This window comes from Microcaecilia unicolor, chromosome 7 (assembly GCF_901765095.1).
Source record: "Microcaecilia unicolor chromosome 7, aMicUni1.1, whole genome shotgun sequence".
NCBI classification, from domain to species: Eukaryota; Metazoa; Chordata; class Amphibia; order Gymnophiona; family Siphonopidae; genus Microcaecilia; species Microcaecilia unicolor.
This window is the reverse complement of record NC_044037.1, coordinates 177125386-177151245: the sequence shown is the minus strand read 5'-3', so window position 1 is coordinate 177151245 and position 25860 is coordinate 177125386. Positions and strand designations below refer to the sequence as shown.

At 43.6% G+C, this 25860-nt stretch overlaps 1 protein-coding gene across 2 annotated transcripts in view; it reads left to right on the top strand.

The window, feature by feature from the left end:
* Positions 1-25860, top strand: part of EHHADH (enoyl-CoA hydratase and 3-hydroxyacyl CoA dehydrogenase) — a 98662-nt gene that overhangs the window by 28204 nt on the left and 44598 nt on the right. For both annotated transcript variants that reach the window (XM_030208952.1, XM_030208953.1), the window contains exons 4-5: positions 4083-4194; positions 18992-19096. In XM_030208952.1, the coding sequence (XP_030064812.1) occupies positions 4083-4194; positions 18992-19096 (217 nt within the window). The remainder of the gene's footprint in view (positions 1-4082; positions 4195-18991; positions 19097-25860) is intronic.

Genomic DNA, 25860 nt, shown 5'->3' with positions numbered 1-25860 from the left:
GGAGGGCCAAACTTGTTATGTAAAAGGAACCATCCAAACCAGTATCTTGCTCCTTTTCGTATAAGACTGTGTAGTACTTCCTAAAGATCTCTAAAATAGTATTGGGTAAATGTGTCTGACTTCCCTCATCTCTCATCTGAAGGATCCCTTTCGGGTCCAGCCGTTGATTCCCACTTTTATTACCATGGCCGAATAGCTGATATTTGAAATACATGAGTGATTTTAACAGCCCATTGGTTCAATAGTTCATTAAGCTGAGCCTGAGTAGCAAGAAGACTAGCTTTATTGACTGCTGTGGGTGAAGCTCCAAACAGGGCCTGACTCTATCTTGCATTTTGTGCTTGTGATGTACATAGGCAATAGTTTCCCTCAGAATAGCCTTGGTGGTCTCCCAGAATAAAATTGGTCAGTCCTCGTGGGCCTGGTTATGTCTTCAGTATTTATGCCACTTCTTAATTAGGAAATCATGGTAAAGAGTATCCCCATACAAGTCAAAAGGGAATTACCAGTCATACTGGTTCACATCATGGCATGATCAGCTATAGCATAGCATATGCACCAATCTCAGCCCTAGAGATCCTAGAAAAAAGTCCCTTCAAGACCAATATGTAATTGATCCTAGATTGAGTGTGCCTAAGACAAATGAGTGTAATCATGCTCTCCTGGATGCAACACCCTCCAAACAGCAATTAGATCTAAAGCATTGCACAGGAGTGGTTGCCCCGTGGAAAAATCCAAACCAGCTCCTGGTGGCGGAGAGGATGTATCCAACATGGGATCAATAACAAAATTCCCCCCCAAAATGATATTCCCGTGTTGCAGGGGTGATGAGGCATCTACCAAGGACCGAAAGACCTTTATTAAATACATTGGAGCCATCATGGCAAAGAATCTTCTGTCTAGCTAACAAAAACATTGTCCCTCTGTATGAACATAGAGGCATATTTTCAAAGCACTTAGCCTTCCAAAGTTCCATAAGTTTGGAAGGCTAAGTGCTTTGAAAATATGCCTCAAAGTCTTTTTTGTGGAAAAGAATAAGGACTCCATCTTTTCTATTCACCTCTGGGAGTGGAGGAGTGGCCTAATGGTTAGGGTGGTGGACTTTGGTCCTGGGGAAATGAGGAACTGAGTTATTCCCACTTCAGGCACAGGCAGCTCCTTGTGACTCTGGGCAAGTCACTTAACCCTCCATTGCCCCAGGTACAAATAAGTACCTGTATACAATATGTAAGCCGCATTGAGCCTGCCATGAGTGGGAAAGTGCGGGGTACAAATGTAAAAAACAAACAAAAAAAAACCTCAACAACCTACCCACCATTTCTGAAATTTTTTATGCTCCACAGAGGATAGGTGAGTCTTCTGCAGTAGCACTGTCAACTTGCTATCTACGAAGGGCTTGGAGTATATTCTGTCATACCACCCACATTTCGTGATATTACTTAGAGATAACATGTATCATATTATCTAGGAATATAACAGATAAGATCTTGTGTAAAAATAAGGAGAAGGAACCGTCCCAGCGCTAGACTCCACTCACAGAACCCAAATAGACACTGGTAATAAGACAACCTTCAGGAACCCAGCGCAAGCGCACATCTAGTCCCCTCTGCTGCCCCACCCACCACCCTTTAGTCTTATATCCCTCAAATGACCCAATCCTCTGAACCATCACATTTGACACCCTGCCACCCAAAGCATCCCTACTGTGAATTAGCATGTACAACCTCCTCAAGAGTCCTCTAGAACAAAGAATGCTGCCCTGCAGAAGTTGAGGGGCAGTGAGATCAGAAAAGTCCTTCATGTGCCTCCATAAACTCTTGGCCCAGCTATTCAAGAAGAAACAGCATAGAAAAACACTAATAGGATACAAACAATAGAAACTAAAATACCGCAACTGAAATTGACGAAAAACAATAAAATGCAAGTACCACTCTTGTATAAAGTCCAGGTCAGCATTGTGGGGAAAATCTTATTTGTTGCTTTAGACAGTCCTCTGCAAGGGATGATAGTAGTTAGTCCACAGATCTGCCCCCCCCCCCCCCCCCCGAGTCAAATATGACCAGGTGTCCCCAACAAAGTATAGAGAATGTCTCAAGCAAATGTCACCTGATAGCAAGCTCCATCAACCATAAATGAACCATCTGACCCAAGATGGTGACTGCCACTCCAAAAATTTTAAACATTCTAGCAACAGTGAGTCTGCAAGCTGATTGTTAGCTGCCAACTTCACATTTAGATGTAGCCCAGCCACAAAGTTTCTTGCTTCATCCAGAGTCACACTTGCACAGACTCCTAATAACTGAATTTTAAGTCTAGCTGGAAAGAGGAGCAGAAATCTTAATTGTAGCTGCAAACAGAGTGTAGAGCACACTGGTACAAAGGCCCAGTACTTCTGAGAGACTCACCCACAGAGTAGTCCTGGAAACAAAGTACCTTGTGATTTTTAATAGGTGAGAGATTTCCCGTTTCAAGTTGCTTGAAGGATAGCTGCTTTTATGTGCATTATCCAGAACTTTCAGTATGATCATTCTGGGTTTTCCACTCGGTGTGCCCACTACACCCAGAAAGGGCCCCATCGATCGTCAAGATTCAACACCTTAGGAATTCATCCTTCTAAAGACGTTGATGAGCTCACCTTCCAGGAGAGATTCCGGAAGCCCAAGTAACCTGAGATCGCTCCGTCAGGTGCAATTTTCTAAGTCCTCCAATTTTTCCTGACACGCCTTGAGCGCAGATCGCATGTGAGCATGGGTTTCCTCCACCATTTGCACCTTGTCTTCCAGGTCTGTCATTGCTGGTATTGGCTGACATCTTTAGAAAGACCTTCTAGAGTATCTTGGACTTTCACCAGCGTGTCTGTCAGTGGTGCGAGGTAGTAATTCCATGTGGCTTATCACCTCTGCTGCCATCTCTGAGATCCAGATTGAGCTCAGTGAGGGACCTGCGGGGCTTGACAGCACCGCCATCTTATCCTCCATGAGTCGTGCACCTTCCTTCCCGCTTCTCAAATTTTTCAAGGTCATGTTCCAGGACAAGTTATTATATCCTCACTTCTTCCACTACCGAAACACTTAGGTGCTGAATCCCTCGATCTGAAGGTTGATTATGTGAAAATATCGGGTTATTTTATGTAGCATTGCAGGAGAAGATCTACCGAATGTCTTCCCCTGAGCATAGCGTCACATGATCTTCCAAATCGGGGGTGGCATTTAAAGCAGGATTTGGCAGCTTTACCTGTCAGAAGTACTGTAATTAGACTGGGAAATTTGTGTTTGTATTCCAAAGTCTAGACCTTCAGGGCCTGTATAGTAAGAGTCCTGATAAAAGACTTCAATGCTAGTGTGGCAAGAATGCTGTTGAGCTAGGTCATTGAGGAGCCAAGGGAAAGGGCCTGAGACTGTTTACTAAGACGGTATATTCGTTGTAAATGATACTGCTGACATAAAGGAGCCCTACTGGCACTGGAAGAGTGTTGTCCATAATTGGATACAAATGGAGAAATAGTGAATAAAGCATTTAAAGTGTAGAGCTCTGTTTAGAACCATGTTCTCAATCCCATACTTGAGAAACACCCTGCTAGTCGGGTTTTTATATATATATATATATATATATATATATACAATGGCTATGCATGAGAGAATCTTGCATTCACTATCTCCATTGTATGCAAATTCATTAATATTGAGTATCCTTAACCTGGTTGGCTAGGTGTGTCCTGAGGAGTGGATTGAGAGCCACTGGCTTATACTAATATGGAAGGGTTACGTATGACTCCTCACCTTCTTGGGGAGTTTATCTTGGTGTAGAGTAGTCTAGTCTTAAGAGGAGCTTAAGGATGCCCATTTGCTGTGTTGCATGTAAGATGGAGTAACTAAGTGTACATACAGTTTCAGGGCAGAAAGTGGAATGGAGCCGTGACAGAATGTTCTGGAAAAAGTATGGGATGGTTAAGGGAGGGAACTGTATATGCATTCATGACTGAATTTATATTGCATGATATATACGAGAGCCACTTGTGCGTCCTTGTTAAACTTTAGTAAACAAGTTAAAACAAATCTTAGCTTTACACATTTCTATTTTAGGCTTATGTTGGTCTCCCCGAGGTTCTTCTTGGCCTTGTTCCCGCTGCCGGTGGAGCTCTGCGTCTGCCCCGACTCATTGGAATCTCAGCTACTCTCAGCATGATCACCACTGGTATGTGTGCACACATATATTTGTGTGTTTTTCATAGATGACCTAGAAAGATATGGAATGTACACTGCCATCATTGTGAACTGATCATTGTATATCAAAATTGTGCTGCATAACAAAAACCTACTGGCATGAGATTTTTGATATAGGGACATCAGATGGGTTGATTTTGAAGGCTTGCCCTGCTATTACTAATTGGATATCCCAATTTTAGTAAAGATGGCTGTCAAAACATATTGTCTTCATTTTCAAGAAATTTGTGACGTGATGTAAAAACAGTTGATACTTCCCAGATAGTCATGAAGAATGGCAAACATGAATTGTTTCAAAATTGCTACTGTTCAGTCAGGGCTCAGATTTTTCCTGATGTTAATGACTCATTGGCATTGCAGAAAGTTTATACATGACTTCTTCCGTAAACTTTATCAAGAAAAATGGCCACAAAATACAGAAGAGGCAATGAAAAAATGGCTTTCTATAATATTCTCCAGTCTCTAATCTGTACTAATTTGCTACTATTTGCATCATTAATTCTAGGAGTTTTCTAATTGGTGGGAGATGATGTGTTTATACTTTTTTCCACAAAATCCAAAGAGGCTGGATCATTGTGAAGGAAATCCATTCAGAAGGATATGTGCCAGTTAGTTTCTATGTTCAAGGTTGATCTAGAACAGCAGTAACTCCTGCTGGTACCTTTATGAGTTCTTTTGTATTTTTCGATGACAAATGTATATAGACTACAGACTTAACAACTCCACCCAAGAAATAGGATATGATAGCTTTAATATGATTCCAGCAGAATAATTGGCTCATGGCTTCTGGTTGCAGACAAAGGCAAGAGACTGCCATGAATACTTTCTTGCACCGTGGGAGGGGGGGGAATGAGGGGTCTGGACTGCAGAGATGTGGCTATATCTCCACAGTGCACAGAGATGGAAAACGAAGGTAAAAAGTGGCTCCTAGCCTCAATACTTCTTCTGGTTTCAGAATCAAAAATTGTTTACTTTTTTTTTTTGTTTGTTTTTCTCTTGAAATATCTGGGAATAGCAATATCTTTAAACCCAAGAACATTTTAAACAACCATTGTTTATCTGGCAGTAGGGCAACTGTGGCTACCAAGGTTGCCGCAATTGCTTGTTCAGATTCAGATGTTTCCAAAAATTTGTGACATCCCAAGTCTTGTTGTGGTTGTTCTTGCTTTTTAGAAGGCACATAGTAAACTTGAGTAAGAGGTGGCAAATTTTGCCTCTGGAATCGCCAAAACCTCTTTGAAGTACCGACGTATCATCTCCAAAGGATTTATCATTTAACTTTTGGAAAATTTATAAATCTTAAATTATCTTCGCATATGGTTCTAATATATTTCCATTTTGTTCTTAGTTTGTAATATCTTTCAAAATAACAGTCTGAATATTCTCTGCATTCAAAACTTTTTCTACCTTATCAAGTTTATCAGAACAAAGTTTAAATTCAGTTTCATTTTTTTCCTCTTTCTTTTCAATACATTGACTTTTTTAGATAAGGTTTTAATTTGGTGAAATTGTGACTGAACCATTTGAGAGACTAGGTCCCACAGGAAATCAAGAGTCACCACAGGTGGTTTCTCTAAAATCAGTGAAGGCATATCTAATAAATCTGTTTTCAGCCCATTACCTGTTTTTTCTTGTGCCACACCAGGGGGCATTATAAGTCCCTCTGGTTCCCTCTGAGGATGTTCAATGTGGGCTTCACGCAAAGTCAGTTCAGTTCTGCTCTTTGGCGTCTGGCTGCTTGCTACTTCAGAGGGGGAGCTTGTTCGTAGTGGTTGCAGGGGCGGAGTTCTTGCTTCGGGGCTCAGCGTAACATCGTCCGGGAGACGCAGAAGATTACTCCATTATGCCGGCGTCTCCTATGGATCCACTCCTGAGCATTCTGCCTTGATCTGGCGCCCTCAGAAAACGGTCAATAGGACCAGAAGACACGAAGGCAGGCATTGGGGAAGCCCGAGCCGTTGCCTTCCCTCTTCTTTTCGGCATTTTGTTAACAGGAAAATCGAGGTGTGCATCGCTCCTAAGTGCGTGTGGCCATCTTAGATGTCAGTCCCTTGGTGCATATTTTTAATTGAGCAGATGTAAGTAGGGCAAACTGCTTGTCCCGAGCCCGCCCTTAATGAGGGGACGAGCCAACCTGCCTTTCCGGTGCTCTGTGCTCAGGCCGGATCTTCCAGGGCCAGAAATACTCAACCTGTGTTCAGTGTGCGGGGACATGGTTAATCCTGATTGGCCACACATTTAAAATATTCATGGCGGGAAGCACTTGCCAATGGGATCTAATCTTGTTAGTGTAGCCAAGCCCCGCCCTCCCCCTAACATAAGACCGGCTCCTCCGTGGACCGGAATCCTTCCTGCTCCCCGGAGGCGGTTTGATCTTAGTGTAGGTAACGAATGCTGTAGCACTGTGCTGCTAGGGTATAGCTTTGCAGTTAATATGTTACCTACTGTAGTATTAGTGAGCTACCTCTTTGGTTAGTCTTTGGGGGGGAGGCATGGGTTCAGATCCCTCTGCTGCCAAATTGTTTAATTTTGGGTACAATTAAATCAATAACGTAAACTTATGGTAGGGGGCAGTGGGAAGAGTGGAAGCGTTGGTGTGGTTTTGGTTGGTTGAGCAGGACACGTATTCTGGAAGACCTTTAGTTTGGCAGTGTTTGGTGGAATCTGTTTTCAGTGGTCTTGGTGACTCGAGATGAAAACTGTGTTGATGTGCCGGTAGTTGGGGTTCAAGTCCCATGAATTACTCTGGAATTTAAAGAATCTACTATTATTAAAATACAAGAGCAATGAGTTAAAACAAAATTTTTTCTATTTTACTTGTGGTTGCAGCAGTACTGTGTGTGTGGGGAGGGGGTGTTAGATGCATGGGATGAGTGCCTGTGTATAGAATGGACCTTCTTTTGTGGGTAATTGACACGTGGCGTCAACTTAGTTTCCCTGCCTCTCCTCTAGGGGTTTCAACTTTACTATAAGGAAGCTCTTCTGGTGGAGCACTGGGTTAGTTCCTGCTATAGTTCAATTGATTTGGCATTTTACACCCCAAGCGACAGTGGGTTCAGGTACTGCAGTTTCTTATTTTCTGTCATTTTCCTACATGTGCAGACGCTGCGTTCTTTGGAGGTGAATGGTTCCCCTTGTTTTCAGCGTATTGAGTGACTTGAGGGGCTGTGAGCTTTGCTGGGGGAGTACATGGAGGACCTGTATCTATCTTGTAGCAGGCAGGGGTAGCTTAGTGGCCAGTGCAGCAGGCTTTGATCCTTGGGAACTGGGTTTGAGCCCCATTACAGCTCCTTGTGACTTTCAGCAAGTTTTTTACTGCACTGCAACTATTTTCCTGCCTGTTGGTTTTTGTGGGTAGTTGCAGGATGTCAAGGGGTGATTGTTGCTGCTGATTGGCTGGTAGAAACTAGGGATGGGTCGTTGAGTTTGGTGGTCATAGAGTTTTGTTTGTGGGCTTGTGGTGGGAAAGTTGCGGAGGAGGGTTTCAGCCAAAAAAAAACTTTGGAATTTCAGGGACATGGAGTGAGTCATGTGTGGCTCACATGTGGAAAGTTTTAGCCCCTATGACAGGTGAAGAACTATACTACAGATCCGGGTATTGTCCTGGCATCTCTGGTAGGTTTAAACCCACTGTCATGCCCCAGGCTTTGCTCACTTCAGGATGTGTGTGCTTACTACTTGTCATTATTAAGAAGTGCATAAGTATTGCAAGATGTGATTGTTAGCACTTCAGAATCTGCAATATGTGTGTTTTTTATAAAGCATATACAAGTAAAGTATGGGGTGGCACATACCTAGCATTTCTACGTGTTACTGTTATGTTTGAATCTTTCTATTAATATTAATAGGAATCAAGAAAACACATACACTGTATAATATCAGATATTCCCTGCTAATACATATGTAGCTACCTTTCTTCCCGTAGTCGCAGGTAGCTCTAACACTAATAATGAACAATTTGTATGGTAATCAACAAGACTCCTAACTTCCCCAAATGCAAGACCATATTCAACTAATAGAACAACTTTATATCTTCCAAACTTTTATTCCCCCGCTCCCCTACCCTTCCATCCCAATCCCTCTTGTCTTTAAACGTCAATTCCCCTCCCCCCATTCCTTCTACGTGTTACTGTTAATTCTGGGGGTCTTGGGTTTGGTTTGTGTTCTTGCCTAGATTTTTGTGCACTGTGGTTCGTTGCCATAGATGGTTGCTTGCAGTTTGCCCTCTCTTGAGCCATGAGTCTTGCGGTAGTTGGTGTTGATTATTTGGTACACAATTGGTTGTGGTGATGTGGAGCTTGGATGCTGCCTGGTAACATTGTGGTTCTAGCAGTGGGGTGGTGAATTTGGGGTCAGTCTCTGGCCTTTTGGTGGGTCCTGGTGCCTTGCTGCATCTGGGAGCAGGTGCTTGAGGGGTGTCTGTGGGCATCCTTGTCCATTCCTGTTTTGGCCTTTGGACTTGTCTCAGCTGGGAGTGGTCCGTGGGCATGGGACCAAGTTGGTTTGGGTTCCACAGGCTATTTTTCTGGGGTGGCCTGTGCATCCACTTCTCTGCATGTGGTTATTGGTCTTAGAAGTTGTGTGATTTCGCTGGCTGCCAGGGGGTTTCTCCCTGTTTTGCGTTCATTTGGTGTTGGGTTGGGAAGTTTGTTTCAAGGCCTTTCAACTTTAGGTGGTTGTCACTGATCACTGCTGGTTATTGTCTCGTCTCTGATGACATTTAGCTTACCTTGCGGTTGGTAAGCCAGTGGGTCGTCGTGAGAGTTCTCGCTGCTTATGGTATGATTAGCATGATGACTTGTTGCTGTGGGCCATGGCCCGGCTTTTCTTGTCTCAAGGGGGGGTGGGTTGACGGACAGCGTGACTGTGTTCTGCAGTCTTTGAGCGGCAGATTGAGGGGATGGGACGGGACGCCTTCCATATATGGAAAGGCCTAAGACCCTAGGGATCCTCTACTTGGAGAACAGGCAACTGAGGGGAGGTAAGATAGCAGTGTATGGAATGAGTAGAGTGGTTTGGGCAGATGTGTATCCTTTGTCCACATGTACACAGTACTTGGGACTCAGGGGCAAGCTATTGAAATTCCAAAGTGGTATTTTAAAACAATTCTGAGAGGAGCGCAATTATATCTGGAATTTGTTGCCAGAGACCGTGGTTGAAGCAGTTGGCTTAGGGTCCAAATACCTAAATTAAATAATCAAACATAATAAAAATAAAAAAGAAAAGGGTGGGGGGGGGGGTTGGACAAATTCCTGAAGGATTAATCATAAGTCATTCTTTGGATGAACTTTAACTTCACTGCTTATTTACAAAAAAATAGTTTTGTACTGTTTTTTTGGGGTTTGGCTTGGTACTTGCACCTGGATGGAACGCTGTTGAACATGGTGTGTTGGGCTCAGTGGGCCTCTGGTATATCTCAGTAGGGCAACAGTTATGTTCTTATTTTGTATTTAGTAAGACTAAGCAGAAATTATTGTGCTGAAAACTGTTGTGAAGAGCACAGAGTGACCTTTTATTCAGGCAAAATTGCTGGAATCTATTTTATATAGCTAAATATTAATATATATTTATTGAAACATGTTTGAACTAAAAAATATCAATTAAAAAAAAACAGAACAAAAACAAAATGCGATTGGGGTGGCCAGCTGTTGCTGGAGGCACACAGATGCATGACCGGGTGGCTTTTGAGGGTCAGTTACAATGCTTCTGTTGAGACACCTGTTGCTTGTATTTAACCTCCTGTGTTTGGGGTATGTCGACTGGGGGCCTGTTGCTAGTAGTGTTGTACAGGATGGGGGGGGGGGCTTCTGTGGCGCTACTCGCCCTGGCATTGGTAACAGCGTACAACTGGCTTCCTATTATGCACCATGCATGACATGCTCCTTGCTCGACATTACAATGTGGCTAGGTTAGTTGGGTAATGGGGGTCTAGTTCATACACCAATACGTTTAGGTTTTATGGGCTACATTACACTCGTTTCATGGGAATGGTGCTGCTGTGCAGAGGCTTGTACACAACTGTAAGTGGGAATGCCATTGACTTTAAGGTGTTATTGCCTGCAGTGTACTTCCCGCTTCTGTCGATAAGGCGTTGCTCCTTGCAGGGTAGGGGCTGGGTGGAAGAGTGTCCAGAATAGTAGGGGCTGGAGGTTTGCTGCTTTTACAAGGGTTCGGTTTGGGGGGATCAATGGGTGATGGCTGCTTAATTTTCTTTAGCAGGGACAGTATGCCTTGGCTATTTGTTTCTGGCGTTTTTCTTTTTCCCTGTTATTTCTGCCCTGCTGCAGGTAACTGTGCGGAGCCAAAGTAGCCTGGAGCTCATTGCACTCAGAAGTACATAAGTACTGCCATACTGGGAAAAGACCAAGGGTCCATCGAGCCCAGCATCCTGTCCACGACAGCGGCCAATCCAGGCCAAGGGCACCTGGCAAGCTTCCCAAACGTACAAACATGCTATACATGTTATTCCTGGAATTGTGGATTTTTCCCAAGTCCATTTAGTAGCGGTTTATGGACTTGTCCTTTAGGAAACCATCCAACCCCTTTTTAAACTCTGCTAAGCTAACAGCCTTCACCACTTTTTCCGGCAACGAATTCCAGAGTTTAATTATACGTTGGGTGAAGAAAAAGTTTCTCCGATTTTGTTTTAAATTTACTACACTGTAGTTTCATCGCATGCCCCCTAGTCCTAGCATTTTTGGAAAGCGTGAACAGACATTTCACATCCACCTGTTCCACTCCACTCATTATTTTATATACCTCTATCATGTCTCCCCTCAGCCGTCTCTTCTCCAAGCTGAATAGCCCTAGCCTCCTTAATCTTTCTTCATAGGGAAGTCGTCCCATCCCCGCTATCATTTTAGTCGCCCTTCACTGCACCTTTTCCAATTCTACTATATCTTTCTTGAGATGTGGCGACCAGAATTGAACACAATACTCAAGGTGCAGTCGCACCATGGAGCGATACAACTGCATTATAACATCCTCACACCTGTTTTCCATACTTTTCCTAATACCCAACATTCTATTCGATTTCCTAGCCGCAGCAGCACACTGAGCAGAAGGTTTCAGTGTATTATCGACGACACCCAGATCCCTTTCTTGGTCCGTAACTCCTAACGTGGAACCTTGCATGACGTAGCTATAATTTGGGTTCTTTTTTCCCACATGCACCACCTTGCACTTGCTCACATTAAACGTCATCTGCCATTTAGCCGCCCAGTCTCCCAGTCTTGTAATTTTTCACAATCCTGTTGCAATTTAACAACTTTGAATAACTTTGTGTCATCAGCAAATTTAATTACCTCGCTAGTTACTCCCATCTCTAAATCATTTATAAATATATTAAAAAGCAGCGGTCCTAGCACAGACCTCTGAGGAACCCCACTAACTACCCTTCTCCATTATGAATACTGCCCATTTAACCCCACTCTCTGTTTCCTATTCTTCAACCAGTTTTTAATCCACAATAGGACATTTCTTCCTATCCCATGACCCTCCAATTTCCTCTGTAGCCTTTCATGAGGTACCTTGTCAAACGCTTTTTGAAAATCCAGATACACAATATCAACCGGTTCCCCTTTGTCCACGTTTGTTTACTCCTTCAAAGAATTGAAGTAAATTGGTCAGGCAAGATTTCCCCACACAAAAGCCGTGCTGACTCCGTCTCAGTAATCCATGTCCTCGGATGTGCTCTGTAATTTTGTTTTTAATAATAGCATCTACCATTTTCCCTGGCACTGACGTCAGACTCACCGGTCTATAATTTCCCGGATCTCCCCTGGAGCCTTTTTTAAAAATTGGCATTACATTGGCCACCCTCCAATCTTCCGGTACCACACTCCATCATATCGTCTGCATCTTACGGGGCTGCAGATGATCCAAGTCAGTCGACACATGAAATTTAGTGGCCAGCGGGCCTTCCTCTTCAGTTGGTTTGTCTGGTGTATGCACCGACCGGCCGTGGTCTTGAGGATTCTGTCCACAGGATGACAAGCTCTGCTTATCTTTGGTACTCTGGCGAGCATCCATGCACCGTGGTCAGGAAAGATTTATTGGACTGCGCTCAGTGGACAGGTCTTTGCTGACGGCATCCTTCCTCCTTCCTTGTCCTGCTGTGTCCAGGACTCTTTGGTCCGGGATAAGGTGGTACTATGGCTGCTTGTTTGATGGCTTACTGCATATGGTGGCCATTGGCGTTGGACTTCTGGGTTACTGTCATGCGCCCTGGTTCCCAAGGGTGCATAAGCGTCTATTATCTATTTGTGGTTTGGCAATGATGTAGAGTCTTTGGCTGCTTGTGACCTAGAGCCTTGTCCGACAGCTTTGTTTTTTTTTTTTGGGGGGGGGGGGCGACTGCCCCAAGTGCTCCCCTGTGGGGGGTACCCGAGCTACACTCTGTGCAGAAGGAGGTCCTGGACAGGGGGGGCCTTAATGTTTACCTGGCAGTGTTCATTGGGCCACAGTGCAATTACAGATGTGGAGGTCCATGTCTTGATGGTTAACCTTTCTGGCATGGCGGGTTAAGGCATTGCGCTTAAGGCAGGGGCTTCAAGGTTCACCCGGCAGTGTACATTGGGCCCCAACTCAATACAGACGTGGAGGTCCACGTCTTGAGGGTTAAGCCTTGCTGATATGGTGGTTAAGGATTTGGGTTTTTAATGTTTTGGCTATGACTCCTTCCTGTTAAATGGCAGGTAGTTGAGTGTTGCTTCTGAATAAATAATGGTATCTGTTCTTATTAGCTCGGGTTTTATGTCACCAATAAACAAAGCTGCGGCCTGTTTTATACCCAAAGAAAGTTGTTGGTCTCAGTCATTGATGTATTGGTATTAGTTAATTGTATGCTATAATTGTCTCTCCATTAGTATCTTTATACATAGTAACATAGTAGATTACGGCAGATGAAAGACCTGTACTGGTCATTCAGTCTGCCCAAGATAAAATTGTCATAACATATGTATACCTGACCTTGATTTGTTTATTTTAGATTTGAATGTTTTATTTGTATTTTGTTTAATTTTTTGAAACTTTTTTGACTGTTCCATTATTCATCAACCAGCACAACCTATCCATTTTTGGTTTTAATATTTTAATTTAATTTATCTGTATGATTTATTAAAATATCAATGCATGTTTTTATATATCTATCTATTTATATGGTTACAATATGTATGTTTTATCTCTGCAGAGAGAAATTTGACTCCTGAAGCAGGCGTGGTTGGTGTCAAAACACAGGACTTTGTCGAGTCTTTTTTTTTTTTTTTAAATCCAGGGCCCTGTTTACTAAGCTGCGCTGTAGGCATGCTAGTGTTTTTAGGGCACGCTAGTGCTATAGATGCCCATAGGAATATATGGGTGTCTCTCGCGTTAATGTGCGCTAAAACCACTAGCCTTAGTAAACAGGGCCCCCACTGTTTTGGAAATACATCTGGTCAACCCTCTACCTTTTTTAAATTCAGTTTTGATATGGGGATTCTTCTGCGACCCATGAGGCCCTTCATTGAACACCACTGCTTTATCCTTGAGGCAAAATGATTTGCTAGTAGTGGAATTTGTATATTTATAATTCTTTAAGTTTTACATTTACATCCTTTGACATTAAATATGGCAATATCAGAAAATGAAATACAAAAAAGGAAATACATACTTGTAACCATTTCTGGCATAAAGGAAAAACCTTTTTAAGTTTGTCCACAATTAATTGAATCAAGATACTAGGTAATTTAATATCAAAGAAAAAGGAAAAAAATTATTAAACAGTTGGATCAAAGCAGATTTTACAGCCAATGTAACAGCGCTCTCTAATTAGGGAGGCAAATCAAGAGGTTTAACACCTTCCTTCAGTACTATGAATTCTAGCAATTTTGAGGGAGTAAAAAATATATAATTAATTCAAAGGTAACATGACATTTGCAAGGAAACTTTAACAAAAAAGTAGCTCCTAGTTTAAGCACTCTAGATTTATACAATAAAAATTCCTTTCTCCTCTTTTTGTGTACTCCTTGCCATATCGGGGAAAATCTGAATCTTTTGTCCCAGGAAAATATCATTTAAATGGCAAAAGTATAGTCTGAGAATGTTATTTCTATCCAGTTCATGAGCAAAAGTCACAATTAAAGTTGTTCTCTCTGTGATCAATTCCAAAATTCTCAAGAAATTCTGTCAAATTTAAGTTTGGAGTAACCTGAGGTTGTTCTTCAGAAGATCTCACTACTCCAGAGATATATTGGGCCCGTGTTACAGGGGGGTAGCCCTCTACTGGGATCCCCAACATATCACTAAAATATTTTTTTAAGCATATCTATTGCTGTAATTAAGGGGGATTTAGGAAAATTCAATAGCCTCAGGTTATTCTTCCGCCCATTATTTTCCAGGTATTCCATCTTTCTTTCCTGAATTTCTTTTTCTTTAACCAAAATCACTGTTAGGTTTTGCAGTTGTTTAACCTCATTTTCCATCTTCAACATTTTTTCATTTTGTTCCTGAACTTTTATAGACAAATTCTGACAGTTTGCTTCAGTTCCACAATTTTGCCTTTTATGGAAAGATTCATTTGAAGTAGTGTCATTTACCTCTTGGATTGCGTCCCATAATGAATTCATTGTCACCTGAATAGGTCTTTTCAATCCTCCACCACTCTCAGAAGTAAATCCACAGGAAGCAGGGACCCCGACCAGCATTTGTCCCTGGTTTGTTGTTTCCTTCCCTGGAGTTGACGTGCTCGAGGGTCCTCCTTCCACAAACATAGCTTCTAGCGGCTGTGGTCCTGCCGGCACTACTATGCTTCCGGTTTGTGGAGGAGGGGGGGGGGGGGCTCAGCATCACTCCCCCTACGCTGCTCTGCTCCATGAAGCGGCGAGCCCGTCGAAGTAGATACCTGCACGCTAGGGGTCCCGATTCCATAACTCTCCAGTGTCGCTTGACGAGAGGTTGGGGTCAACGCTGGTGCCGTGGAGGTAGGAGCCTGCGTTTTCCCCTTTCTTTTCCCCATCTAGAAGTCGGGGATAGAAATTCTCTCTCGATCACTGTTGGGTCTCAGGAACTCCGAGATCCGGCAACCATTTCTGACGCCATCTTGATTCTGTTTCCGAAACTTGTGTATTTAAAGAAGCTGTTCTAACTGTGCAACTACATTTAGAGGCCTGTTTTGTAAATGAAATTGGGTGCCTACTTCCATGTGTAACTGGATATGTACACACCATAGAACTGGCATCAGTGTATGCAACTAAATGAAGATATGCACCTAACGTATACCCCTAATTCTATAAAAGCCACCAAAAATTGCGTGTGCAAATTTGGGTGCATGCCCAATTTGCACATGTAACTTTAATGAATAGTAAGCCAGTTGGCTTTTTAACAAGCAATTGGCACTAATAAAATTGAATTGAACTTTACATGTGTAAATTTAGGTGCAATTTGAGAAAGGGGGCATAAACAGGAGAGGCATGGGCGGAACAGGGGTGTTCCTAGCATTTACGCACGGCATTATAAGGAAGGATACGCGCCTAATTTAGGTGTGTACATTTGTTGGTTCAAATGGTTGCATCTAAAGTTGGGCATGATTCGGGCATAAATGTTAGTCTATAAACCGCTCCTAACTTTAAGCGCGGCTTATAGAATAGAGTTGGGGGATTTTTTTTCAGTGATGATATTGGCGCCATATAAGTTATACTCATAAGTGTGAGTTCTGCCTGCGCTCCACTCACTGTAAAGTACACACTGTAAGGTGCATGCATTTACAGAATAGCACCTAGTTGAGTGTTTCAACTTCTATGTGCTGTTATTGTAATTGTGTAACTGGTACATAAAAATGTTGCTGCTTTAATTTATAAAATTTATCCCATATGTTATTTAAAGAGAACTTGCACACTGAACAAGTTGTTTAGTATAGAGCTGTCTGGTTCTGCAGAGATCAGCCAGCTTTGTATAGGTAACTTATTCCTTTATCTGTGATATAGCAGGGCAAACAGCTAGTCTTTGTTTTCTTGGCCTCTTCAGGGACAAGTGAACAGGCAGGCTTAGCCCAAAGGTAACTTATTCCCTTATCTATGATATAGCAGGGCAAACAGCTAGTCTTTGTTTTCCTGGCCTCTTCAGGGACAAGTGAACAGGCAGGCTTAGCCCAAAGGTAACTTATTCCCTTATCTATGATATAGCAGGGCAAACAGCTAGTCTTTGTTTTCCTGGCCTCTTCAGGGACAAGTGAACAGGCAGGCTTAGCCCAAAGGTAACTTATTCCCTTATCTATGATATAGCAGGGCAAACAGCTAGTCTTTGTTTTCCTGGCCTCTTCAGGGACAAGTGAACAGGCAGGCTTAGCCCAAGTCAATTTGGAAATAACAAGCATCTGCTTGTCTCAAACAAGCTTTGGACATAATGCAGAGAAACTGTTATCAGTGAAGGACAAATATCAATGGTAAATATTCAGGGAGTTTTGAGGCTACAAAGGGCAAATGATGAATAATGGAAAAAATACCAAAGAAAAAGCAGAGGGTATGATAAGGTGACCTTAGAGGTCAGGGTTGAAGAATCTACATAAGAAATTTTAAAAATATAAAAGACATTAAGAGATTAGATAAAGAGAAGCTTCAGTAATCTGACAAGCATGCCTTGTAGCAGTCAGATCTGAAAGCTTGCAGGGAAACATATAGAGAAAACACCAGAGACATTTTTAATTTGCTTTTGCTAAAATTTAGATTATATAATTCAATTTTCTGTAACATTGCAATAAAATTCGTTTATCCCAATCAGTTATTTAATCTAATAAATTTTAGCATTTTTATAAAAAAGAAAAAAATATACTCTGGAGTGTTTCCTCTGCCAGAAGTGCTTTCTGACCCCTCCGAAGTGTTTAGTTCCCCCCAGAGGAAAGGGGGTGCTTTACAAAGAGGGGCATTGTCGAAAGAAACGTCCAAGTTGGGATTTGGACGTCTTTGTAAAATGTCCAAATCCGGGAGCGGGGAAAACCATATTTTCAAAAAAAGATGGATGTCCATCTTTCGTTTCAAAAATACCAAGGCCGTCCTTGGACATGGACATCTTTGACTTAGGCGATTTTCAAAACCAATCCATGTCTAAATAGGCGATTTTCAAAACCAATCCATGTCTAAAACGTCCAAACGCAAGCTATTTGGACGTGGGAGGAGCCAACATTTGTAGTGCACTGGCCCCCCTGACATGCCAGGAAACAAACCGGGCACCCTAGGGGGCACTGCAGTGGACTTCATAAATTGCTCCCAGGTACATAGCTCCCTTACTGTGTGCTGAGCCTCCCCCCCCAAAAAAAAACCCCACTACCCCCAACTGTACACCACTACCATAGCCCTTACAGGTGAAGGGGGGCACCTAGATGTGGGTTTTGGAGGGCTCGCTGTCTCCACAAACGTAACAAATAGAGGGGTTATGGGCCTGGGTCCGCCTGTCTGAAGTGCACTGCACCCACTAAAACTGCTCTGGGGACCTGCATGAGCTGTCATGGACCAGAGTATGACATCTGAGGCTGGCACGAAATATTAAAGATGTTTTTTGAGGGTGGGAGGGGGTTAGTGACCACTGGAGGAGTAACGGGAGGTCATCCTCGATTCCCTCCAGTGGTCATTGGTCATTTTGGGCACCTTTTTGTGCCTTTATTTGTGTTAAAAAAATTAAAAAAAAAATGTCTGGGTGAAAACGTCCAAGTTTTACTTTAGAACGTCCCTACTTTTTTCGATTGTGACTCAGGCGCCCAAGTCCCGCCTTCACGCCTCCGACACGCCCCCTTAATTTGGCCGGCCTTGCGACAGACTTCAGTTAGAGACGTCCAGAATCGAGTTTTGATTATATCAATTTGGACATCCATGTTGTGATTTATGTTGGAAGATGGACGTCCATCTCATTCGAATATGAGCCTGAAAGGTTGCTCACAATGTTTTCTTTTGACAGTACTTTTTCCCCTGGATTCTAATTGTTGCCCAAATTTGGGTGCGCTGCTGAGTTGCACATTCAGCGTAATTGCTTAGAACCATTAGCAATCGATTGGGTGCTTAACAACCAGTCATTGAGGTTACTTTGCAACAATTTGAATTTGCGTACACATCCAGCTGAGCGCTATCCTGTAATGCAGGGTGCCTAAAATCTCTTAGCTTGCTATCACTTAATGCTGATCTTTTCAGCAGCGTTTATAGAAACTGGCCCTTTATCTGCAGAGAAGAGGTAGTTTACAGAACTTATTACTTTACCATCTGAACAATTTACACCAGTTTATATTAACATTTTAAACATGGAAAACAGGACAAATACTGCATTTAAAATGGAACATCTGATATCTTAGGTGCATCTTTAGCTGCCTTCTGTGTTAAGCTTCACTTAGGGATGGGAGGACATGATGGGATTATTTTCATGAAAATCTGGTACTGGTATAGTGAACATGAGAATTACTGTGATTGTTAATCAGCATAATAGCTGCTGTTTCTATCCCTCCAGATACACATCTTATCAAAACAATGTGTTAGGGAGGGATGTTGCTGGTCTAGTCCACATACTAGTATTCTTCTGGCTAAGACTGGCTTCAGTGGCTTGTAATTTTTTTCCCCTTTTTTTTTTTTTCCAGTTGGGCCTGGGGTTGTCTCCATTGTAGTTGCTGCTCTGTGATTTGTTTACCTTGCATAATTGAACACTGCTTTGGTTTTTGTTACACAAGATTCCGCCAGGTGTTGATATTAGATTGCAGCAAATCACATACACAAAGTCCTAGACTCATGGGACATTTTCCTTTCTGCTTATTCCAGGAAAGTATGTACAAGCCAGGGAAGCACTAAAACTGGGCATAGTAGATAAAGTTGTGGGCGAGAATACAGTTGATGAAGCAATCCAACTAGCCAAGAAGGTTATAGGTAAGTGGAAAAAAAATGTACCAGTTCTGCTGGAAATAAACTGCATGAACCAAAGCTAAGCCAAGATTTCCTTTTTGGTAACAACTGCCCCCTAAAGCGCTCCACCCCTCAGAATGCTGGCAAATGGGGAGACAAGACTCATTTTAAATGATGCAACTCTGCTAGCTAACTCCAGACCATTATGTAATTTTAATCTGGGTTTCTCTGCATTTTCATTCTTTTCTGGTTTTAGCTCAGATTGTCTAACAGTGATTCTCAAACTTGTCCTGGGGGACCACCAGCCAGTCAGGTTTTCAGAATAAGCATGAGAGAGAGATTTGCTTGCCTACCACCTTCTATTATAGGAATATGCATATCCATTATGGATATCCTGAAAACCTGACTGGCTCGTGGTCCCCCAGAACAGGTTTGAGAACACTGGTCTAACATTTCATCTTACACCATGGCATTTGTAGCACTTATTGGAGGTTTCTCTTTATTTTTGCTCATAATGGTCTACCAAAACAAACGAAACCCACCAAAAACCTCTCCCAATCCCATACTACAAGTTAATTGCTTAGCTAATTTATATATATTTTTTAAAAACTATTTTCTTTTATTTAGTCAGTATGAAACTTGTTGGCTGGACAAAAAATCTGCCTGGGTATTTTTTATTTTTTGTTTTCTTTTTCATTGCTCTCCTTCCTGAAAATCCAGCTTTGCATCACTGAGTTGTAAATCGGACTTTTTTTTTTTTTTTGTTAGTTATATTTCTTTCACTTATCCGTAATGAAATAATATTCAAATGGAAATTTAAAAACAACAAAAAAAGGGACTGTGACCACCCAGTCTCTTTGGGGTACTGCCTTCTCCTCTTTACCTCTTCTAAGGGATCTCCAGAACTCAAGGAAAGACATGGTTAGTGCAGGCTTCATTTGAAAGAGCACCCCAGTGGGGCAAGGTGTGACTGGGGATCACTTCTGCTCCCTTTAGATTTCAGAGATTGCACCACTCTTTTTGAAGTGGGTAAGGGCTGGCTGCTGTACAGGAAGCCTCACAATGAAATAGAAAATAAAATATTAAGGGTTTTTCATTTTGAAAACAAAATTAAACTAAAGCATATCCCTCATATCAGTGCTTTTATACCAAATTTTTCTAGGGCCCTCACATGCTAACTTACCTAGTTCCAAGCTGGAGCCTGTTCTAGTGTTGAATATACATCCCAAAGCAGTGTGGGATTTGTAGTACCTGATCTACCCATTGAAATCGGTGCTGCAAGTCCCATAATACACCAGGATGGGGTGGTCAAATCCAGGGCTGCCTGGAATGGGATAACTTGGCATCTCTGGGCCTTAATCATTGAACATATAAACGAGAACTGGCTAAAATGCCACACTCATCCAGCAACATTGACGAGGCAGTGAATGAGTCTTCTTTCACTGTTCTTACTAAAGTTATAGCTCACAGGTGGATTGTCGTCACGACGGACGCCTCTTTGTCGGGCTGGGGAGCCCACTGCTTGGGAAGGACAGCGCAGGGGCTCTGGTCTCCTGCAGAGCCATTCGGTTGGCGCTTTTGGAGTTCATCCCGGTACTGGCGATGAAGCCTGTACGGGTCCTGTCGGACAATGCCACGGCTGTGGCCTATGTCAACCGCCAGGGAGATACCAAGAGCGCCCCTCTAGCCAAGGAGGCCATGAATCTATGCCAGTGGGCGGAAGCGAACCTGGAACAGCTGTCAGCGGGCCACATTGCCGGAGTCATGAATGTCAAGGCGGACTTTCTCAGTCGCCATACTTTGGAGCCCGGAGAGTGGCAGCTATCTGCTCAGGCGTTCTTGGACATCACGAAGCGCTGGGGCCAGCCGAACCTAGATCTGATGGCGTCATCGGCCAATTGCCAAGTGCCGCGCTTTTTCAGCAGAGGACGGGACCCTCGATCCCTGGGAGTAGATGCTCTTCTCCAACAGTGGCCGACACAAGAGCTTCTCTGTGTTCCCGCCCTGGCCCATGTTGGGCAGGGTGCTAGACCGGGTGGCAAAGCATCCGGGCCGGATAATCCTGGTGGGTCCGGACTGGCCCAGACGTCCCTGGTATGCGGACTTGATCAGGCTCTCAGTCGACGATCCTCTGCGGCTGCCAGTGGAGCAGGGCCTGTTACATCAGGGTCCCGTGGTGATGGAGGATCCCTCCCCCTTTGGTCTTACGGCCTAGCTATTGAGCGGCAGCGGCTGAGAAAGAAGGGCTTCTCAGACAAGGTCATCGCCACTATGCTGAGAGCGAGGAAGCGCTCTACTTCTACGGCTTACGCCAGGGTTTGGCGTACCTTTGCAGCGTGGTGTGAAGCAGGCTCACTTTCTCCCTTCACTGCTCCAATTTCTTCAGTGTTGGCATTCCTGCAAGAAGGTCTGGAGAAAGGCCTGTCGCTCAGTTCCCTTAAAGTCCAGGTAGCGGCTCTGGCTTGCTTCAGGGGCCGCCTGAAGGGTGCTTCCCTGGCTTCGCAGCCAGATGTGGTGCGTTTTCTCAAGGGAGTTAATCACCTGCGCCCTCCTCTGCACTCAGTGGTGCCTGCGTGGAATCTCAACCTGGTGCTAAGAGCCTTGCAGAAGCCGCCTTTTGAACCCTTGTCGAGGGCATCTCTGAAAGACCTGACGTTGAAAGCAGTCTTTTTGGTGGCTATCACTTCAGCCAGAAGAGTTTCCGAGCTCCAGGCACTCTCATGTCGAGAGCCTTTTCTGCAGTTCACTGAGGCATGAGTGACTATTCGCACAGTGCCTTCCTTCCTGCCCAAGATTGATTCATATGGAAGCGAGAAACAGCAGCTCTGTCTCCCTTCCTTTCGTAGGGAGGACTACCCAGAGGAATACTCTGCTCTCAAATATCTGGATGTGAGACGAGTTATCATCAGATACTTGGAAGTGACCAATGATTTCCGGAAATCGGATCATCTGTTTGTCCTGTTTGCAGGTCCTCGTAAGGGTCTGCAGGCTGCTAAGCCTACAGTGGCAAGATGGGTCAAGGAAGCCATTGCAGCGGCTTATGTGGCCGCGGGGAAGGTGCCGCCTATCCAGCTGAAGGCTCATTCCACTAGAGCTCAGGCGGCCTCGATGGCAGAGGCCGGGTCCGTCTCCTTGGCAGAGATATGCAAGGCGGCAACTTGGGCATCGGCCCATACATTCTCCAAGCATTACCGCTTGACTGTGACTGCTCGGGCGGAGGCCCGGTTTGGAGCTTCAGTGTTGCGGTCAGGGATTTCTATGTCCCGCCCTGGGTGAGTACTGCTTCAGTACATCCCACCAGTCTATGGATTGATCAGCTTGATGATATGGAAGGTAAAATTATGTATCATACCTGATAATTTTCTTTCCATTAATCATAGCTGATCAATCCATAGCCCCTCCCAGATATCTGTACTGTTTATATTCTGGTTGAATTTTAGGTTCAAGTTTAGTCTTCAGTTACTTCAGGAGGACTTCGTGTTCAAGTTTTTTCACTTGGATTCTTCAAGAGTTGAGACGAGTTTGTGTTACAGTGAGCTGCTGCATTCCTCTCCCCTCCGTTTTACGGGGCTGGATTGAGACTTAAATTCTGCCGGCACTCCCTCCCGCTTCGTGCGGCTGTAGGGCAGCTTTGTACCCCTCCCGCTTCGGCGGTGTTAGGGTCAGTCAGCTCCTCCCGCGGTTGCGGTTGCAGGATAAGCCAGATCTCCCCGCATCGGCGGGGTGGTGTCCCTCCCCCGCTCCGCGGGGATGAGCTGGACAGATTCCCCTCCCCCACTTATGTGGGGATGAGCTGGGTTAATTCCCCTCCCCCGTTTCGGCGGTGGTGAGCTGGGCAGAGTGTCCCTTTGTGGGTGTAATTCTCTAAGTGCTGAGTCCTGCGGATGGAGCTTTGATATCGACATACTGAGGAGTTTCCGGCAGCACATGACCACATATAGGGAGGCAAAAGTTTGCTCTCTATCTCCACCTGCTGGTAGATGGACACAACCCACCAGTCTATGGATTGATCAGCTATGATTAATGGAAAGAAAATTATCAGGTATGATACATAATTTTACCATCTGGGCCCTAGTTTCTTAGAATGTTAATCATAGAAACATCTGCTTGCTTCTTATTGTCAAGGTTCAAGGTCAATTTGGCAAACAATTTTCACCTTTACGAAAAGTGTTTGACAGCTTGCAGAAGTACAACATATCCCTCTCTCAGAGTTTGCAATCCTAAGTGGGTACCTGAGGCAAAAATAGTGACATCTGAGATCACAAGGAGTGTCGGTGGTGGAAAGTGGGATATGAACCCATCCATTTGATATGCTTTATTTTATTAATCCTTTATGTGCTTATTTCACATGTTTGTGATGTTTTGTTTTCCCATTTTAAAATTTAACCACTATGATTTTTAGATTGTTCAAGGTTTATATTCAATTGATTTGATATACTGCTTACAATCTGCACTGTCTAGTGCCCACATATAATCCTGGCTGCACCACTGGTCTGCCTGTCATTCCATTTGTGTCTCCCCAGCTGTGTGTCTGCCTGTGTCTCTTCCTTCACTTCTTTGTAACGTTTGTCTCATCGTCCTCATTTCAGTTTCCATTGTGCAGCACACACATATACTCATGTCTTGTTTATTATATCTGGGAATGTTAATTTGTACTTACAATGATCCTTTGGTTTATATATTTAATTGCTTCCCCTTTTTGTTTAGTCTGATATTGGTCAGTTCTCTCATCTTTCAAATTTGTGTATTTGTCATTTATAAGTGTTCCTTCTGGTATCATTTAGATACATTTTTGTATCCTGTGTCAGGTCTTGTTTTGTAACCATTGTGCCTGGACATTTTTTGTTCTCCACTCCTGTACAGTGGTTGATATGGCAGATAAGATCAAGGACCTTGAGATCCATAATTGTCACTGCAATTTACACTCGAGGGATTCCTGTTCTCCCGCAATATGCAAACTGTGAAGACGTTGTGCAAATGTTTGCTAGCTCCCTTCTGTCAGATACTACACATACAATAGCTCCTGAGCAAATGCAAATAGAAATCATGCAAGTACATTGTGCTCTCAGGAGTAAGTGGTCTAATGTGCTTTGAAAATTTCAAGGTAAAAAACAGGTTTTAAAAGAAAGCAAGGGGAAGTCCATCTGTTACTTGACACACACATGACTTTGCTATATTTCTGGACATTTCAGCGGCGATACTTAAGACAGACAGCTGAAGTGTTCAACAGCTTGACCCCAGAAAGAAGGGATAAGTTTTATAGGTGGCAATTTTCCTTTGCCCTTGTTTTTAACAAAGATAGGAGAAAACAACCAGGTGGAAGTGAACAGCTGCATCCAGTTAAGTATGACATGACAATTAACTAATTATTATTGGTAATTATCTCATATTTCATGCTGCTTTGAGCTCACATGCAGTGGTTCTGAGACTAGCTTCAGTGTGCTGACATTTGCACCACTGGGTTCCATCTTCCAGGACTGTAAATTTCCATATGAGAACCGCAGGATCTTAGCAGGAGGTCTACATAGTTCCATTATTTGACAGGAAGGAAGAGATAATGGAAAGTATTGTTTGAAACTTTCAAGTGCTTCAATCAGAAGTGATACATTAGAAACTGGGGTTTTGTAGTGTGTGTATATAAACAAGGCGCAGTACCCCCGGGTGCACGGAGCCGCCTCTAACATGGCACCGTGCCCCGACGGGCATGTGCGAGGGTGCCAGCGGGGTGGGAGCTGGGTACAGAGGAAATTTTTCTGCCGTACAGCAATACCCCGTTGAGGTGGGTGGCGAGCCGAAGGGGTTTATAACCCCGGGGCGGAGCCCAGACGTCCTCTTCTGGAGTCTGGGCATCAACCTACACCCAGCCCCCTCCCTCCCGAAACGATGACATGAACATAACTGTACTATGTCGCAGCTTTGGTGGGGTACCCAAGCCTGAGGGAGTAAGCTAGGCAGCTGGGACAGCTGTGCTTACGGTTGAGCTCCCTTGCTGTGCGGCGGGGAGCTCTGTATATGATTGGTCAGTCTCGCCAATGGCGGCGGACTGTGTTGGCTAGTAAGCCGGAAGGTTTGATTGGCTTGGGTATACCCAGTGTAATTGTGTTCGTTTTTAAAATAAAGCTGCGGCCAAGTTGTGCCATGTTAACAAATACTGTGAGTACTGTTATTTCAATATCTCAAATCCCCGGCAGGCCCGAGGGGTCTCGGCTGCCTATGTTAAGAGAATTTAAAAAAAAAATCTTTTGACATTTTAAAACAAACTCCTTAAGATTTTTCCCTCTTCAGTTTAAACTATTGTTTCTAGCATAAAAAAAAAGGGTGGGGGGATCTTTTACAAAGCTGCACTAGTGTTTTTAGCTTGCGGTAAACGCTGAGACGCTCACTACATTCCTATGGGTGTCTCCGTGTTTAACCGCCAGCTAAAAATGCTAGTGTGGCTTTGTAAAAGGTCCCCTAAGTGCCTTCTTTCATGGGTATCAACCCCCAGCAGTTTTCCTTCCAGGAGACAGATAGTAGCTGAATGTCTGGTTTTATTCCAATACCAGATGTTGTGAAAAGGGACAGACATTCATTGAGTTTTCTAACTGTAGAAAATATTAAGGGCCTGCGAGAAATTCGAGGAGTGTAGGAGATGAAGCTGACCTATAGTCTCCTTTGTGGTGCTCCTTTTTTTTTCCCCTCCTGCCCACAACTGGCAGTTAAAACTACCTAGCTGTGCAGCTTTTATTCAGTTCCCAAGGCCAGTACTCAAAATAGGTTTATTCCTGTAAGCCTTGTTAGTGCTTCCT